This window comes from Stenella coeruleoalba, assembly GCF_951394435.1.
Source record: "Stenella coeruleoalba genome assembly, chromosome: 2".
Lineage (NCBI taxonomy): Eukaryota > Metazoa > Chordata > Mammalia > Artiodactyla > Delphinidae > Stenella > Stenella coeruleoalba.
The window spans coordinates 146438961-146454554 of NC_137147.1; the positions used below are offsets into that span (position 1 = coordinate 146438961).

Sequence of the window (15594 nt, forward strand, 5' to 3'; positions counted from 1 at the left end):
AATAGATTACACAAACATGTATGAACTGAAAGGAAGATATAATTAGTGACAAAAGTCTTCTGAAAACATATGACAGACTCGGGTTTCATTTTCAGAAATCCTACAGTGGAAAATTTTCCTTATACTTGCCAATCTGAATTTCTCAGAATATAAGTTCTTAAAGAATAGGAAATCAGTTTTCAATATCTAGCATGTGGCAACATTTATTGAGCACTGGACTGAAAGTCAGAAGCCCGCACTCAAGTCCCAGCTCTCCCTTTCTCGATGTCCCAGGCTAAGCTGGAAAACCTCTCCAAGCTTCATTTACCCCATCTGCAAGTGGAGATATTGACTCTGCCTGCTGTCTTCCTGGGCATTGATGAGTGCCGAACTGTAGCCTTTAAACTGTGTTCTCACTAACGAGAACAACAAGAGTGATGAAGATAATAATACATTTAATAGCAATTTAGAGGTAGCCATGGTGATTTTAACGCAAAAAAAGCATTATTCTGGAGCCTGGACAATAGGTGGAGTGAAAGAGGCAAAAATCCAAAAGTACGGTCCAGGCAGTTCCGAGAGGTGGCTTCCCTTTCCTCCATCTAGCTTGGAGCTGAGAGAATTCATCTCGGGACCTTCGGCTCCTGCATCGTAGAATCTGTACAGTGTGGATCTCGCTGGCAGGTATAGAGGCAGCAGTTTCCATGACTCCAATAAATTAACTAGTGTTCACGGATGTTTTGCAGCTGCCCTGGAAACAGGCTAGCAGTTTTGAAAAAGGATTATAGCAGCCATGAAGAAGGGTGTTGGTGTCATGAGTGTGCATGTAAAAAGCGTACTTTTAAAAACCTATCACTTCACCTGCCCTGAATGAAAACAATGCCAAGTTGTGCCGATGTTTTCCTTTTTTTTTTTCCCCATTGAACTTATTGTACTAACTTTTCCTTCTCCAGAATTCCGGCAGGTTAAACATTATTATATAAATAACCTTTCCTATTATATAAATAGCAAGTATCTTAATATAATGATATATATTTAAACCTCAGCCCTGAACACTCATAATTCAAGTAAACATTTACAAAAACATTGTCGCTTTAAAAATAGAGGGGGTATTTGAGCAGTTTTTATTTTATCGATATCTGGCTAATAATGAAATGGAATGAAATACTGGGGTACAAAACAGTTATTCCTACTATGGAAGCCCTTTATTTTTCCAGCCGGCTTCAGAGTATTGCTTACCAAAACTGGAATAACCTAGACCCTGTAAGGTCTGAAGTAATTAGGGTTATTATTTGAAGCATGTATATCAATGCCAGATTCACAAACATTATTAGAAAATGAGATATTCCGTGTAAATTAATTTTCTGGAATGTATCTAAGTGCCTAAACTACTTCACTCTGTTTGGCGGTAGGGGAAGCCTTTCAAAATATATTACGTAAGTCCCTGGCTTCTTAGAGTTCATGGGCTAATCCATTCTTAATGTTTCAAAGTCATATAAACACTAATTATGATGGTGTGTGCAGTATGCTGTAATACAGGATATCCTCGGAGACTTAGCAGGTGCGGCTTGTTGTTTGCCCTTACGCTAAGTAGTCCCAAGCTGCTATACTTCTTGAGTTCTTACATCTAACTTTTTATCTCTTCCTTCAGTATTTGTTGTTTTTCCTTGCTCCTGTGAGCAGAACTCTCTATTCCTTTCTGCTGGGCTTTTTTTTTTTTTTTTCTAATATACTCTGTATACTGGAAAATCAGATATCAAGGTTGTCAGAACTGTCTTACATAAGAGTAAATAGTCTCTGAGCGAAAGCCTGAGGGGTTTGTTTAAGCTCAGACACGAACTTTAGTTATTGGAATTTTAGTGGTATCTTTGTGGATCTTTCTTTCTGTTTTGTTTTCTTCCATGTTTCATTTCGTAAGGTTTTTGACTCACAGTGCTCTAATTACGAAAAGTGTGATAGCAGTTATTTACACTATTTTGATAACAGTTCTAACTTAGTGTCACTTAGATAAACATTTGCCTCACCCGTGAATATTCTGGAACCTGCACACCTTCTACTATTCTTAATGACAATTCTTGGTGCGTCAGCATGGGTAGGATGTTTTTAACTTTATTTTTCAAATATCTCACACAGTACCTCGCCCACAGTCTGTTCTCAGAAAATATCTGGTGATTATCTGAGATTTAAAAATAATTATCATGCACAAGCTACATACAAATGAAACTTTCAAAGAACTGTACTTGTCTTTCATGTCATGTCCTGGAAAACGCTCCAGTGCTTTTGACACCTTAGTTAAAAAAAAAAAAAAAATCAAGAAAGACCAAGTTGAGCATATCATTGAGAAATGATTAAAAAAAGTTGTAAAGGGGCTGACACTAGAACTCTTCATAGATATGAGTTCCAAGTACATTGCCACTTTCCTATGGGATTATTTTGTTGATGGAAGAATTTGTAGCTCATAATTAGAAACTCATTAATTCATTCATTTGTTCCAACAATAGCATTTATTGAATGCCTTCCGGGCCCACCAGGGACGTGCAGACCTATCAGACACAATCTCAGGAAACAGACTTTTTGGCCAGAATTTGAAGGTTGCTGTGAGTCAGAGCCCAGCGGCCATATGTTAGAAGCGTCTCCCCGCAGTTAAAACTGACGCTTAACATGAAACTAGCCTTGATTACATTAGAACGATCCCAAGTATTTCATGTTCTGGGAAGAAATCTGGAGAAGTGGTGTCATAATGTTTTCATGTTCCCTGACAAGTCATTCAGTAGCCCTGTCCAAGATCATTTAAAATAGCATGGAAATAATCGGAAGTGATGTCCCTCTGTGGAAAACACTTGGAGGATGCCTGTCAGCAAATAATGTTTTAAACTCTACGTTTAATTTAGGCCTGTGGTTAGGTTCCTTATAAGAATTTATGTGTTGAAAAAATGTCATCTCAGGAAAAGTTAATATGAATCTAATTTAGGAAACAATGAAAGTTTCATATAAAATAATGATTATTGATCCTGAGGTTTTACTATCTGTTCTGCTTTGTAATCAAATACACAAAGTTAACATCTCTCCCTCCCTACCATTAGCTTGCTTTGCCAGTGAATCATCATGCTTTGCATCTACTAAAGACCAACAGTCTTAAATAGTGTCACTTAGTCATATCTGATCATCATAATTTTATAAGGCAATCCTCTATAAATGTTGAGTGATGTAACCATTGTATTGTTTATGCAGTTTCTTTTCCACAGGACCTGAGCATTTACTTTGTTAGCCTTAGTTACACGCAAAAGGATTGTGATGATTTTACAGAAATTATTGATTTTTATTGCCTTGAAATCTTAAGGGAGGTAACAGATCTTTGCAATAAAACATTTCAGGCAGAATCATGGTATGGTTATTAATTAAATTTAATTCTTTGTTTTTTCGGTAGTGTTTGAAAGAGAAAAAAATCTTGTTTCCAAAGAATACAAACTCTATGTTATTGCAGAGTGACTTTCAAACGTTCAGAAAATATTTTTGAAATGGAGTACATAAATCATCAGTTGCTATGAAGATATATTCATAGTGTATAGTGTACATAACCTTTGATCTTAAAGAGTGTGGCTTGATGGAGTGCAAAAACTTCTAAAGTGAAAAATTATCTTAACTGTTGGAGTCCCCTGAGTTCATAAAACCAAATACATGAAGAGTTGGTAGTATGTGGATGGCTAAATAAACTTGCTGTTCATAGTGTTCATCAGTATATTTTATACTGCTCATATAGTTATAAAAGTCTAGTCGTGGTTCAGAAACCATTCCAATCCAGTGACTTGGATATCAACAGATACTAATGTTTTCAGGTTTATTGTCTGACTTTGAAGGCTTAATTTTTTTTTTTTTTGAAATATGGGCATTCTTTTTCCAGTTTTACAGGTGAGAAAACTGAGGCTCAAGGAATATAAGTAACTTGTCACCAGTTACACAACCACTAGGTATTAGAACTGGGATAGTAAGACAAATTTTCCAACTCCAATTCTAGTGCTCTTTCCAGCATACATGCTGCTTTCAAAGAAGCATTCGTTTATTCAACAAGTATTTATCCAGCATGTAGCGTATACCAGGCAATGTGCTCAACCTTCATGTTACAAGAGGTACAAAAGCGAATCCCTGCCTCTTGGAGTGTAAAGTCCAGTGAAGAAGACGGAAAAGAGAACAAATGATTACAAAAAACAAAAACAAAACAGTGTGAAGAATCAGGCTTACAGAAAGGGAAGAACAGGATGCCAGTGGGAGCCCAAAGCTCATCTGATGGAGGCTAGCAGTTTGGACAAGACATCCTCAAGCCTGTGACATTTAAACTGAAACTGTAGGATGGCAAGATAGATAGATAGATAGATAGATGGTAGAGTTTATTCACATTATTGGCATTGTGTATTTGCATATTTGCCTACTCACCAAAATTTATTTATAACCCCCAAATCTATACTTGCTGCCATTAACATTACTCAGCCATGAAAAGAATGAAATAATGCCATTTGCAGCAACATGAATGGACCTAGAGAATATTATACTTAGTGAAGTAAGTCAAACAAAGACAGATACTTTATGATATCACTTATATGTGGAATCTAAGTAAAACAAATGAAACTATATACAAAACATAAACAGACTCACAGACATAGTAAACAAACTTTCCCAACGGGGAATGGGAGGGGAATGGGAGTATGGGATTAACAGAAACTACTATACATAAAATAGGTAAGCAACAAGTATTTACTGTATAGCACAGGGAACCATATTCAAGACCTTGTAATAATCTATAATGGAAAAATAATCCAAAATAATATATAACTGAATCACTTTGCTATACACCTGAAACTAACACAATATTGTAAATCAACTATAATGTAAATCGATTGTACTTCAACTATAAAAAAAATTACTGGCTGCCTTTCTCATACTTAGGCAAGCGCAAAGCATCCTGACACACATGTTCCCAGCTGAGGTTGGTTGAGGCAGCGTTCTGCCTTCTTGTTTCAGCTTTCATACTATAAACAAGTGTCCTTTCCACAGTCTATTTAGTGCCACATTTTTCTAATTTGTGTGCTTTTTGTTGGTAATATTGCTGTTTAAAGTAGCCCCCGAGCATAGTGCTAAAGTGCTGGCTAGTGTTCCTAAGTGTGATGTGCCTTACAGAGAAAGTACGTGTTAGATAAGCTTTGTTCATTGCTGTTGGCTGTCGGTTAAGTGTTTGGTCTGTTTGTTTGTTTGTTTTGGCTGCGTTGGGTCTTCGTTCCCATTACTAGATATTTACCCAAGTAAAATAAAAACTTATGTTCTGGGCTTCCCTGGTGGCACAGTGGTTGAGAGTCCGCCTGCCGATGCAGGGGACACGGGTTCGTGCCCCGGTCCGGGAGGATCCCACATGCCGCGGAGCGGCTGGGCCCATGAGCCATGGCCGCTGAGCCTGCACGTCCGGAGCCTGTGCTCCACAACGGGAGAGGCCACAACAGTGAGAGGCCCACGTACCGCAAAAACAAAACAAAACAAAACAAAACAAAACAAAAAAACATAACTGATGTTCACACAAAAAACCTGTACATGAATGTTCATAGCCGCGTGGTTTGTGATTGCTGAGGAATGGAAACAACCTAAATGTCCTTCAATCAGGGAATGAGTAAACTGCAGACTGGAATACTACTGAACTACAGAAAGTAACAAATTATTGGTTTGCTCTTGGAGTGTATCTGAAATTCATTGTGCTAAGTAAAGAAACCAGAATCAAAGGGCTACATTAATATATTTTTCCATTTAAATGATATTCTTTAAAGGCTAAACTATAGGGATAGAAGAGACAAATCTGTGGTTACCAGGGTTTGGAGAAGGCGAATAAGTTGGCTACAGAAGGACACAAAGAATTTGGGAGGAGAGGGAGATGGAACTCTCATATCTTGATTGTGTTGGTCATTATGAAATTAAAAACCTTTGTCAAAATTCGCAGACCTATTCACTAAGAAGAGTGAGTTTTGCTGTATGTAAATTATAGTTTGATAAGAAATGAAAAAACAACTGAGGTCTGAAGGATGAATCAAAATACAATTCCTCTAGTTTGCCACAGTAACATCAGAAAATACTATTAAAACGTATTTTACTACAGTTCTCGATAAAACACTGTTAGTGTAAAATCAACACTGTAGTAATTTATGTTACACCATAATTGAGCAGTGGATACAATGAACATAAAAAACATGTTTTCTTTTCTGCTGTTTTGTAGTGCTTAAATTTATTGTGGTTCTTACTGGTTTACAGGAAGTATTTTCTTACTGGTTTTTGACAAGTGGTGAAATCTGCAAACTATACTATAACTCTAATATTCAGTATATGCATTACTCATAAGAGAATAAAACTTGCCTTTGACTTGAATTACCCAGTGAAATGGCATATCGTTCCTGGGATAATAGAGAAAATATGAAAAGAGAAAAAATATATCACTTACCTTGCTTATATATGATTACTTAATGATAGGCAACTGTCAGACATGGACGGTTTAGCTGCTCACATCCTTGGAAGCAGGAAGACCTACCACATGACCTCTCTGAGTGTCTTGCAATTCTGATATGTCCTTTTAAAAATTTTTCCTTGTTTACCATGGCTCTGCCACATTATCTCTGTTATATTTCAAGGAGCAAATATGTGGTAAAGTAAAAAAAATTACTTTATATTTTACTTAAGATGTGTTGTCAAAACATCTTGAGCCTACGTATGTACTATGTCTTTGTATAAATAACGAGGCCATGCATGACTATAGTCACTTAAAAAATGTAGACAATGATTTATTCAAAGTGTATTGAAAATTAAGTAGCTCTGCTTATTATACTATGGAAGCCATTTATTGGGTGATTAAAATAGGTGAAAGAAATGCTATATTATATGACATGTTGCAAAAACTATTTATGAAAAGAGCAGCCGTGATACAATTTGAAAAAGTAAAAATAGTAACGATCTCTATCTTGTGCTTTTCCTGTAGAAGAGGATGAAGTATAAAATTATTTTTTGTGTTTCTAACAGACTTGTTACTTTGTTTGGAGTCTTTTAGAAACACCAGCTTTGGCTTTTGTAAGTTGTTAGTTTCCTTCTATTCCTATGTCACATTCTATTGCCAGTATTTAGAGTTGTGTATTCCAAAAGGGCAAAGAATTCCCCTCAAGAGTTAATGTGTAGCAAGTGATTATTAAATGGACAAATGACAAAATTGTTTTCAAACAGGATAATTACAACGGTGTACAGTATATTTCATTAGTAAGTAATTAAATAATTTACTAAATTGTGTAATAATTCATAATGACACATGCTAACCCCGCTGAATTATGAGAGCTAGTGATAAAAGAATTTCTTGCACGCATGCCTAAATTTTATTAGAGTAGTCAACTTTGATTCCTGAAGAAGTCAGCTTGCCTTTTTCAAAATACTGAGTAGTGCACAATTCAAGGAAATTTCAGAAAGTGTTTGAGAGTCATCACGTAGCTGTTAAGGGTGCATACCCTAGATTCAGTTCACCTGGGTTTTCCTTATGGTTCCTTGTGTTCTTGGACAAGTTAATTTATCTGTGCATCAGTTTCCTTACCTACAAAAGAGAGTTTTGAGTGAATTCAGTGTTAAAAAGTACCTGCCACAGAGTAAGTTCCAAGGAATTGTGAAGCAATAGGTGAGGTAAAAGCAGGAACAGCAGCAGTGTGATATAAGTATTGGAAAGCCATTTTGATTTCAGAAAATCATCTTTGTGGAACACAGGGTTTAACTGGAGTACTCAAAATCTCATGTGAATTTTGGAGCCTCTGAATGGAATGCCTAATTTAATGAACCTCCATCTTACAAAATGTAGGAATCGTTTTTTTAATTCAAGAGAAAAGTATTGATTTTTAAATGTGAATCTAATATATTTAGAAGAAATTAACATTTTTTATGAAAACAGAAAGACACGCCCAAGTCTGTTCTTGTTTCAGTCCTCACAGCATATTTCCTCAGCGCAGGACTGGACATAAATAATAAGTGTACTTCTGAGGGCAGAGAATAGACTTCTGACCCAACATTGTCGGCCCAGTGAATTCCATCCTATGAGCTGGAGCTTAAATGTGAGCCTCAAAACCATTATTGACATGTGGTACAACTGTCTGAAATGTCAATAGTTATAAAATGAGTATCATAATGCATAATAATTGATTACTTTGCTTGACTGAACAGAAGCATATTTTCTCTGTGAAAGCAAAATAATGCCAACATTTTCTCCTGGGATGCTCCTAGCTGCGAGACTCAGATTTCCCAGTGAAGCCCACGTTACGCTGTGGTCCTTGATCATGCGTGACAAAAATAGGGAAAACCATCTGTAACTGCTTATCTTCTTCCCATTATTTGAAAATATATATTTTAAGAGTTCTTAAAAAATAACATATCACCTCTATATGAAACATCTGTATTAATAGAACTGTCTCAGATCATTTTCAGAACTGAAATGGATGAGATACGAAATCAAATAACACTCAATTTACCTAGTTCCTGTTAAAATGCTCTGCTTAGCTTTTCACTCTGATGAAATAACACCCATTTCCAGTTTTATTCTTCCTGGGTGTGCTGTGATGTGGAACTCTTTTGCTCTATGTGTTTTATGAAGTGTAATTTAACTTTATGACTATCAGACCAACTACTAATCCTTAGAATAAGACTATGAAATAGGCAAGCTGCAAAGAGATTTATTTTCTAAAGCACAGTTCCCTTCTTCTGCCCTCAGTTCTTTTTTCAAAACTCATTCTCTGACTGTGTATACTTTGCAAAGCTCTGTACTAGGCACTTCGAAGGAAAGTGAAAGAAATAGCTACAACCTATATTCTGAGCTTTCTCCCCTCCTTATCTATATGTACTTCATGATACTCTAAACCATCACTACTAGTTGTTTCTTAAGTTAAAAATGCATTTTCTGTCTCTGTCCTTTTACCTGTGTTCTGCCCTCCTTCTAAGATGTCCTTTTGCCCTTTATTCCTTTTTCTATCCACTAAGATTTGATTTGTCTTTCAAGGTCTAGTTCAAGTGGTACCTCCTCCGTGAAGTCCTTCTGCTCATAAAGTATAAGATTAACCCTGCACAGAGTAACCTCTCTTACTCTTGGCTCACATAGCACCTTAACTTAGAGTATGTGTCACACATTCTGCCTTACATTATAAGCATTGAATTCATTTTCCTACTAGATTGCAAGCTCCCTGAGGGAAGGTCTGACATCTTACTCTTTTTCCTTTCCTCTCCATGTCCCAGCACAGTGTAATGCACAGATGTTTATCATTGTTCATTGGATGGGAACTTGCATTCTTACAGGAAACAAGACATAAAAAGCCTGCACTCTTATAGAAAATAATACATTTTAAAAAGAGGCCCCTTATACCAAGGGGTAATTTAATATTTATCCATCTTTGTATTCCCAGTACCTAGCAGGTACTTAATAAATGCTTGCTACACACACACGTGCGCGCGCACGCACACCACACACACATGCACAGATACATGCACACACACACATGCACACACACATGCACACACACACACGTTTCAAAATTGTAGAAAACTTATCAAAAGTGTGTGCTGATAATCATGTCAACACATCTTTATTAAGGTCAATAATTTTTGCCAGGCACAGGATCTGCGTGTATAACAATGTGGGAATGGTGATGGTATTTCCACTTGTAAGTCTACTAAGAGATAATCGCTGTGTCCTTTCTTTAAGTTGTTTCATTTAATCCTCCCAGTGTGCCTACGAGGTTCTACTATCCTTCTTTCACATATGAGGAAACAAAGATTTGCTCAAGATCATCCAGCTAGTGAGTAGGATGAAGGTTGGTTTGGAGCCCAGTTTTGTCTAATGGCAGAGCTCACGGTAGCCTACCCTGGGGTTCAGTGAAACAAGGAAGGCTCCTTGGAGAAGGAAGTGGACATGGCGCCCCAAAGAGGAAGAGATGAAGGTGTTTCTGAGAAGGGGCTGGGACATGGTCTTGAAAGTAGTCACGGGATATTTGAGTTGCAGGAACCCTTTGAGGTCTGTTCCCATTTCTTCACTCTACAGGTCAGGGGCCTGACGGACTGAGAGGGGAAATAACTTGCCCAAAGTGATGTAGAACGCTAGTGACAAGTGTGAAATTTGAACCCGGGGCTCCAGGTTCTGAGTTCACTTCTGCTACCCATATTCCTTTAACTTAAAAAAGAAAAGAAAAGGAACATCATTTCCTACGCTCTTTACAACAGCCAAGACACAGAAACAACCTAAATGTCCATCAACAGATGAATGGATAAAAAAGATGTGGTGTACATATATACGATGGACTATTACTCAGCCATAAAAAAGAATGAAATAATGTCATTTGGGGCAACATGGATGGACCTAGAAATTATCATACTAAGTGAAGTAAGTCAGAGAAAGACAAATATACGATATCACTTAATGTGATATCTAAAATATGTGGAATCTAAATATGAAACAAATGAACTTATCTACAAAATAGAAGCAGACACAGAGAACAGATTTTCAGTTGCCAGGGGGCAAAGGGGTGGAGGAGGGATGGATTGGGAGTTTGGAATTAGCAGATGCAAATTATTATACATAGAATAGATAAACAACAAGGCCCTACTTTATAGCACAGGGAACTATATTCAATATCCTGTAATAAACCATAGTGGAAAAGAATATGAAAAAGAATATATATTGTGTATCTATATATACATATATATATGATAATCACTTTGCTGTACGGCAGAAATTAACACATTGTAAATCAACTATACTTCAATAAAATAAATAAGAATAATTTCCTGAATGCCTGTTCCACTGCCAGCTGTAGGAGTGGGGTGAGGACATCTCATGGGAACACCAGGAATGGTAGCTCCTCTGGCCTCGGAGATGAGTCTCCTTCCTTGCCGGCTTAGCAGGTGTGTGTGTAGTGAGGCACCTCCCACATACCTATTCTATGGGGGTTGCTTGGGTCTTAATGCCTGTGAACTTTACCCTTTCCCTCCTTGTGATGGTTACAAAACATCTGCCAGTTCTTGAATTTCCTAATAGGTGTATGAGATATGTGGTTCCAGAAACTCAGAATCTCTTCACCATTGTCTCAATGCAGCCAAATCTTTCACCTCTGACATCCCATTACACTAACAGCCACACTAATAATTTGCAGCCATCTATCAACTGTGAGGGGTGAAGTGCTGTACAAACATCTTTTCAATGGGTGACTGACCAGACACTGCCTTTCTTTAGGAAAGTTCAGACTCAGGGAACTGATTTCTATATAGTTTTCAGAGCCAAGGTCAGCTGATTAGGGAGCTTCTCAAGATCAGAGCTATTGTCTTGTTCTTGTTTGATTCTCCAGTATAGGGCCAGGAGCATAATAAGTATTCAGTATATGTGCTTGGTAATGTGAAATATGTATGTGTGTGTGAGTGTGTGTGTAAAATTGAAGATGTCTCTTGCTATCAAAATATCATTCATTTCACTATATTTCATGGACTATGTATGTGCATACATACATGTACATTTAAATCTGGCATCTATATTTGCTTTAAAATCATGAATAAAACAAGCTATATTAATCTGTTCATCCCCTCCCCCTAACACACATAAATAGGGGGACCCCTCTGTCACCTTGGTCTTACAAGTATTATTCCATTTATAAATGTTTCTTTATGAGACATTGGCTCCTTCCAGACTCAAAACTAAGCAAGGCTGTGATCTACTGTAGGCAAGTTTGTGTCTGCTCTGGAGCTTGCCAAGTAGTCTTGATCAGAACTAAGTCTGACCCTGTTTGGTCTGCAGGAGACCCGGTCCCCTGGCTTTATGTCGGCCTGAATGGCCCAGCTCCTACAGATCACAATGCCATGGAGGCTAAGGATTCAGCTGAATCAAGCTGCCTCGGACCACATTAACCTTTCACTGATCCCTTTCTTGTTCAGCTAGGAAGAAGTTAGTTGAATTAGCAAGCTGCCACACACTGGAAAAAGAGAATCAGGGCCCAGGCGAGACAGAACCTCAGAGCCAAAATGCTCCCTCTCAGGTGCATCAGCCAACCTTGAAAACATCTTTGTACTGCGAGCCACTTGCCGATTCTGGAAAAGTTTGTCAACCCATTGTTTTGCCATTCTCCCCAATAGCACTCAGTGTGTGAGTCGGCGTGGTATACCGTGAGATCAGATTCCGTTTGGTAGAAAACCAAATGTACTTTCCTAAAGTCAAGGATCATTTCTTTATTCAACCTCTGAAAGTGGGAAGATAGACACCAATTTACTGATTATACTCCAGTCTAGACCCCTGCAGAAATCCAGCAGGCTTTTCTCATAGTCATTTTGGAACAACCTGACATCGGTCATGTCCCTCCAATTCCTTGCTAAGTAACAGATCCAATGTGAAACCCAGTACGTAGGGACACCATGTGGGGCTTTCTCTAGAGAACTCTGAGTTGAATTACATGTGTTTTAAGTATGCAGTGTGTGCCTTCTTTTTCAGAGTTTAGCCAACAGAAATATTTGACTTGAGAATGCATGTATGATATAATCCCATTCACGGTAAAGAGTTCCCATCCTGTTTAATTATCTTCATGTAAGCAATATTCTATTTACGTTTTTTTGTTTTTTCCAGAACACTTGGTAAAAATTTTTCAAATGGAAAGAGCATACTGCTTAACACTGTTTTTCCCCCATAGCAGGCACCCCAGGAGTGTGTATTTAATGGAATCCAAATAATTATTCCTGCATTTCAATATTTAGCTGGTAAAATTTTGCACTGAAATGTGCATCTTTTTTGGCTCCAGTTTAGTAGTATTGAAGGGAAATACAGATCCTTTCATTCCTGACTGATTTACTTGGTTGAGGACGTATAACTCTGTAGAAAAGTTGTATTCCAAGAGGCTTTAAAAAACCTCTTGTTTTTACTTTTGAAGTTTCACGAGAGCTTTGTGTTAATATAAAGAACACTAATATACCCTGGGTTGAAAGCTGTGTTGAAAATAAAAGAATACATTTATTAGAGGCATGTATTACAAATAGCATCTAGCCACACAGGAAGGTTACAATATCTGAAATTCTGTTGCTCATTAGTTGTAGGGTGAGAATGAAATACATTTCTAAAGGGCAAGGTCAATATTACATTATCCTGGAAATGTCTTTGTTAAATAAATGTGTAAATATTTCAAATAAGTATTGTGAGAATATATTTCTATTGGGGACATATCTATAGGATGAATGATTCTTCTTGTAATTGCAGGAGCACATGTCATGTTACATGTCATTCCCGATTACCGATTTCATTTGAAATGGCCTGGAAATAAATACCAATTACTAGTAATGTAAGACTATTTACCTTGGAGTCAGATGTCTGACAGGCAGACCAAATGGATTTGGTCATTTTCAAAGCATTATTTTCTAAAGCAGCAAGCTGTTTTAAAGTAACACTGAATTTTCAGAGTGGTATATCTGGATTCGTTTGCAGCGAGTATGGACAAACACTCCTATGAGCAGGCACTCTCTGATGTTTTTCCATCCTTTAACAATACAAAGGATAGAAAATCATATCCAGGACCTACCAACAGGACAGCTTGGCATTACCCATCCTTGTTAAAGTCGTTAGGATGAGGGAAATCAAGAACCAAATATGAAGGATAGTGTCAGTGTAACTGAGGGGTGTTGCCTCACTGGAAGATGCAGTTGCATCATGGGAACGTGGTGTGACTTAATTTCATCATTATAAACATCACAGTGGGTATGGTTGATTCATTTGAAACCCTTGTCCACTTCGCTATGGCTGCGCAGCTGAGTTAACATGGGTAGATCTTGACTCCACGTTTTTAGGATTTCTTATTTTTGTGGTTTTATTTGGGGAAAACTCTAAAGAAAAAAACTGTGTTGGGATGACTTTAGTTGAAATCAAACTTTTATAAAGCTGCAGCTTGATTTAATGTACGATGAATTTTTTTTTTGACCTTCTAAATCAGAGCGCTCTGTAAATTTTGCCTTGAAGGGGGATGCGGGGGTGGGAGTGTATGAATCCTAGTTTTTCCAGTGCTGATTGTCTGCATGTGTTTTAAATTATGGGCCAACTCAGAGTCAAGGACAACTCGGTTATATGGGAAAAAATGTTAGGACTCTCCTTGTTTAACTACCATGAATACAACAACTAATAACCATCTAGTATTTGCGTTGTAAATGGAGACACAGGCCATCAGAAAAGAAAGCAGAGTTGAAATTGTGTGAAGGAACTGGAGTAGGTAACAAACTTGGCTTTTGATAATTTTTTCTGCTACACTCAATACTGTTGACAAGCCTGCAGAAATTTTAAATAACACAGACTATGGGTATGTAGCATCTGAAATTCATAGTAAAGAGATTCATCTGACAATAATATCATGATTTAAGTTTCCACAAGACCAGTAAAAAGGATTGTTTGGAAGGAATTAGGTCTTAGCTGCAAGTTAAAATTCACAAAGTTGACCTTTAGAGGTTGTTTGCTTTTTTGTTGCTGTTGTTTTCTTTTTTGTTTTTCCTGTCCAAAGTACCACAACATCTCATTTTTAGGGTATGAAAACTAGAACCTTTTCCACTTGTAGATTGGTTCTCTGGAGAGAATGGTGGATATATGGAAGAGCCTGGGAAATTGGTGGCTCAAATCGGCTGGCGACGTTCATTTAGGTGATTCACACAGAGTTTTCTGCTCTCCTTCCAGGTATCAGTGGTCCTGGGGGAAGGGAGAGGTGTAAACCAGGACCTTAGGTGTAGGTGTCATGAGAAATATCATCGTCTGGGTGGGCGGAGTTCCCCCTTCCCAGGCCGAGCCTCCCAGGATCTTACTGAGGAGGCGCTTACTCCACTCCCTGAGCAGTCCGGATGACTGCGTTCTCCACGGCCCCCGGAGGGGGCTTTACCTTCCGAATAAAGCTGGGGTGATCTGGGAAATTGGAAGTGAGGGTGACTACAACACCCCCCGCCCCCGCGCCAGACCGAACAAACCCCTCTTTTCCGCCAACGAGTTGGCACAGTTATCACCCCTGGGAGATCCGGAAAGAGAGCAGGAAAGTAGCGTCTGGTTGCGCCCCTCTAGCCCAAGAGGTGCGGGAGAAAGTAGACGCGCGATCTTCCGGGCGCTGCACGCCGAAAGCGCCCGGGCGGCCACAGGTGCCCAGGGAGGCGAGGAGAAGGCCGGGGGCCCGGGTGCGGGCCGGGGGCGTGGGAGGGCAGCGCCAGCGCGGGTGCGCCCGGGAGCCGCCGCCGCTCACCTGCCCGGGGGGGCGGGGCGCGGCGCGGCGCTAGGGCGCCCCCGCCTCCCGCCGCCCGCCTCCCGCCCGGGGAGGAAGCGGAGGGGCGCGGTGTAAACAGAGCGGCGGCCGTGATGTCAGCCGGTCACATGGAGCCTCTTATGGCTCGGGATGGCTCTCGGCGGACGGGCAGCTGCGGCAGCTGCTGCTGTGGCTCAGGCGGCGGCGGCGCGGCGGCGGCGGCAGAGGGGGCTCCGGGGTCGGACCATCCGCTCTCCCTGCGCTCTCCGCACCGCGGCTTAAATGATGTATTTTGTGATCGCAGCGATGAAAGGTGAGCCCGGGCGCCCCGCCGGGGCCGGGTGGG

The 15594-nt window shown here is 39.2% G+C and overlaps 1 protein-coding gene across 8 annotated transcripts in view; it reads left to right on the forward strand.

Moving 5' to 3' along the window:
- The window catches only part of RORA (RAR related orphan receptor A), a 1120706-nt gene that overhangs the window by 1003516 nt on the left and 101596 nt on the right, over positions 1 to 15594 (forward strand). Inside the window, exon 1 of one of the 8 annotated variants that reach the window (XM_079912658.1) lies at positions 15228 to 15561. The exons of the other annotated variants lie outside the window; for them this stretch is intronic. Coding sequence (XP_079768784.1) covers positions 15531 to 15561 — 31 coding nt within the window. The 5' untranslated portion in view covers positions 15228 to 15530. Of the gene's footprint in view, positions 1 to 15227; positions 15562 to 15594 lie in introns of those variants that run through there. 8 annotated transcript variants of the gene reach the window in all.